Here is a 1,404-nt window from a genome sequence, read left to right as displayed (position 1 = left end):
TTGTGTGGAATCAATCATGTTATTTTGGGGAATTAAAAAGAGCATTGATATAGGACAATTTGACCCGAGGACAACACGAAGGTTAAGTGCAACGCAGCACCTGAAACTTCTAGTCATCTTTATCCTCTTTATCCAGTCTGCAGTGAAGCCAGAAGGTGACTTGGTAACAGATATACTGTAAGTACATAACGAGGTTGTACCTGACCCTAAGCTGACCGAGACCAGGACTAAGTATTCTTTAACAGGGTAAGCATGCACGCTGAGTCCTGTGGACGGATCAAAGTGTCTGGCAGGTGCATGGTCCTAGGGTGGAAACACATGATAGTGACTATAGTACACGCCTTCTTAATTTAATTCTCCCTATGTCTTTCCCTATGCTTTCCCAGAACTTGAACCAGAATCCGCGGACTCTGCTGCCAAAGTTTTTTGGCCTCTACTGCGTCCAGTGTGGGGGCAAGAACATCCGAGTTGTCGTGATGAACAATATTTTACCGCGCTCCGTACGCATGCACCTCAAGTTTGATCTGAAGGGCTCCACGTACAAGAGGCGCGCATCCAAGAAGGAACGAGAGAAATCCAAACCCACTTTTAAAGACCTGGACTTTCTGAATGACCTCCCTGAAGGGCTCACTATGGACCACGACACATACAGCGCTCTGGTCAAAACTCTGCAGAGAGACTGTCTGGTGAGAAAGAGATGGAGGAGCAGTATTTTCCAAAAATATATAAACACTGGGCATTTTATTTTAACAAAGCACAGCCCACACATTAACTATTTAACTGTTTGCTCAGTAGAGGAAGTGAAGAGATTATGTTCTGCATTTTTAATACGTGTTTACATTTTTGCCATGCTGCAGGCTTCAAAATCAAATCCACACATCCATAAATGAAGGTTTACAATTTTGTCAGAAGCTTGGAAAATGTTCATCATTTTTGAATTGTCATGTGTGTTCACGTCAGGTTCTGGAAAGTTTTAAGATTATGGACTACAGTTTGCTGCTCGGGGTCCACAACAAGACCCAGGCCCAGCGAGAGCACCAGTCTCAGGGCTCGCCTGCAGCAGGCGGGGATGAGAGGAGGCGCGCCGCTCAGAGAGCGCTGTACTCCACGGCCATGGAGTCCATACAGGGAGGCTCCACATGCAGGGACACGCTGGACCACGATGACACGTGAGTCACCGTTTCACCAGCAGACCCGGACGGAATCAGCAGACTTTAAAATAAAAAAAGAGATCCAGAAGGAAAATCTGCAGAATTGAGCAGAATGGTTTTTTTTTTGCTTGGGATAGAGACGTGTTAACAAGTTTTTTATTAGCCCACACATGTAATATATAGCGCGCACATGGAATCTGCAGCTGCAGAATGCCGAACATTTTAATACACATTTTAATGTTTTTAACATTTG

General features: G+C 44.9%; 1 protein-coding gene across 5 annotated transcripts in view; it reads left to right on the top strand.

The window, feature by feature from the left end:
• Positions 1-1,404, top strand: part of LOC116699144 (phosphatidylinositol 4-phosphate 5-kinase type-1 gamma) — a 26,557-nt gene that overhangs the window by 12,124 nt on the left and 13,029 nt on the right. For all 5 annotated transcript variants that reach the window (XM_032531558.1, XM_032531557.1, XM_032531556.1 and 2 more), the window contains exons 7-8: positions 387-686; positions 961-1,169. In XM_032531558.1, coding sequence (XP_032387449.1) covers positions 387-686; positions 961-1,169 — 509 coding nt within the window. The remainder of the gene's footprint in view (positions 1-386; positions 687-960; positions 1,170-1,404) is intronic.

Source organism: Etheostoma spectabile, chromosome 12 (genome assembly GCF_008692095.1).
Source record: "Etheostoma spectabile isolate EspeVRDwgs_2016 chromosome 12, UIUC_Espe_1.0, whole genome shotgun sequence".
Classification (NCBI taxonomy): Eukaryota; Metazoa; Chordata; class Actinopteri; order Perciformes; family Percidae; genus Etheostoma; species Etheostoma spectabile.
The sequence above is the reverse complement of the archived record's forward strand: the minus strand, read 5'-3'. Positions and strand labels throughout refer to the sequence as shown.